Source organism: Volvox carteri (genome assembly GCF_000143455.1).
Source record: "Volvox carteri f. nagariensis unplaced genomic scaffold VOLCAscaffold_510, whole genome shotgun sequence".
NCBI classification, from domain to species: Eukaryota; Viridiplantae; Chlorophyta; class Chlorophyceae; order Chlamydomonadales; family Volvocaceae; genus Volvox; species Volvox carteri.
This window is the reverse complement of record NW_003308030.1, coordinates 832-1,964: the sequence shown is the minus strand read 5'-3', so window position 1 is coordinate 1,964 and position 1,133 is coordinate 832. Positions and strand designations below refer to the sequence as shown.

Sequence of the window (1,133 nt, the reverse complement as noted above, 5' to 3'; positions counted from 1 at the left end):
CAGGACTCAGCGGGTGCAGAAGAGGTTAACGAAAGGAAAGCCCCACGAGCCAGACGAACGACCTGGACATGAACGGCCCGCATGCCTAGATGTGTGCACGGAGCGCCTTACGCCCATGGCCCATTCCGAATTACTCACGCCAGCCCTAACCGGTCATCCCCTGTCTGCCATGTGCTTTCCAGTCCCCCTCATTCAAGCCCCATCGCCTTACGTGATCTCCACTGTGGCCTTATTGAGCTGGTCCTGGAAACCTTGTACGGCCTGCAGGGCCTCCGCACTGCAAAACAACCGGGCAACATGTGCTGAACACGATGAAAAGCAAAGACGCTCGCGGACGCCGAGAGGATACTGGCAGTGCCACAAGAAGAGAGCTTTCCGTAGTCCGCGACAGATATTTTGCGACTGGTGTCACAGATGCATTTCCCAAGCAGATCCCCCAACAGGTTACATAGCAGGCCCCGGTGAAGCTAGACATGTGGAGCTAATAAATGGGCGATAGCTGACTTGTGGCCTCAAGTACAGGTCCACAGAGTGTGAGCCCATGGCTTAATAGGGCAAGGGAACTCCCGACCATGATAGTAACCCAGGAGGTGGAGAGACTTACTTTTGTCGCGAGTAGCGTGGGGGAAAGACGAACCACACGCGATTGAAGCTGCTGCTAGGGCAAGATAGTAGCAACCGAAAGAACTGACCGAAAGGCATCCGTGGCGACTGTGACGACTGTAACCTCGGGATGACGACTGTAACCTCGGGATGACGAAGTGACGTAGCTGTTGGAAGTCCTACCTACCTAAGCCGCCAGAAAAAAAGGCTGAATAGTATAGCCAAACCGTAAACTGGTAGGTGTAAAAAAAAGTGTGAAGGCGGCGAGAAAAATAGTGCTGACGTAAAAGTGGAGTAAAGTTGCCGGCCAGGAGAGAAAGCTGCATTGCTGATACTGAAAGGCTGCCGGTATGCAAGTGCTCCTCCCAACCCCCCCCCAAAAAAAAAACTAGAACGCGCGACTGACCCGACCGACCCAACTAAACTATTCCGGCTAGCCTACCGACGCCAACGCGAAATACCAAAGAAGCTCGAACCACCCTTTGGACTCACCTGGCCAGGCCGCCGAAGTAGTGGCAAAAGGCACATGC

General features: G+C 54.0%; 1 protein-coding gene across 1 annotated transcript in view; it reads left to right on the top strand.

Moving 5' to 3' along the window:
• VOLCADRAFT_101227 (uncharacterized protein) overlaps nucleotides 1-452 on the top strand; it is a gene marked incomplete at both ends in the record, with an annotated part of 5,763 nt that extends 5,311 nt beyond the window's left edge. Inside the window, one exon of the mRNA XM_002959666.1 lies at nucleotides 268-452. Coding sequence (XP_002959712.1) covers nucleotides 268-452 — 185 coding nt within the window. The remainder of the gene's footprint in view (nucleotides 1-267) is intronic.
• Between the last annotated feature and the right edge of the window lie 681 nt (nucleotides 453-1,133).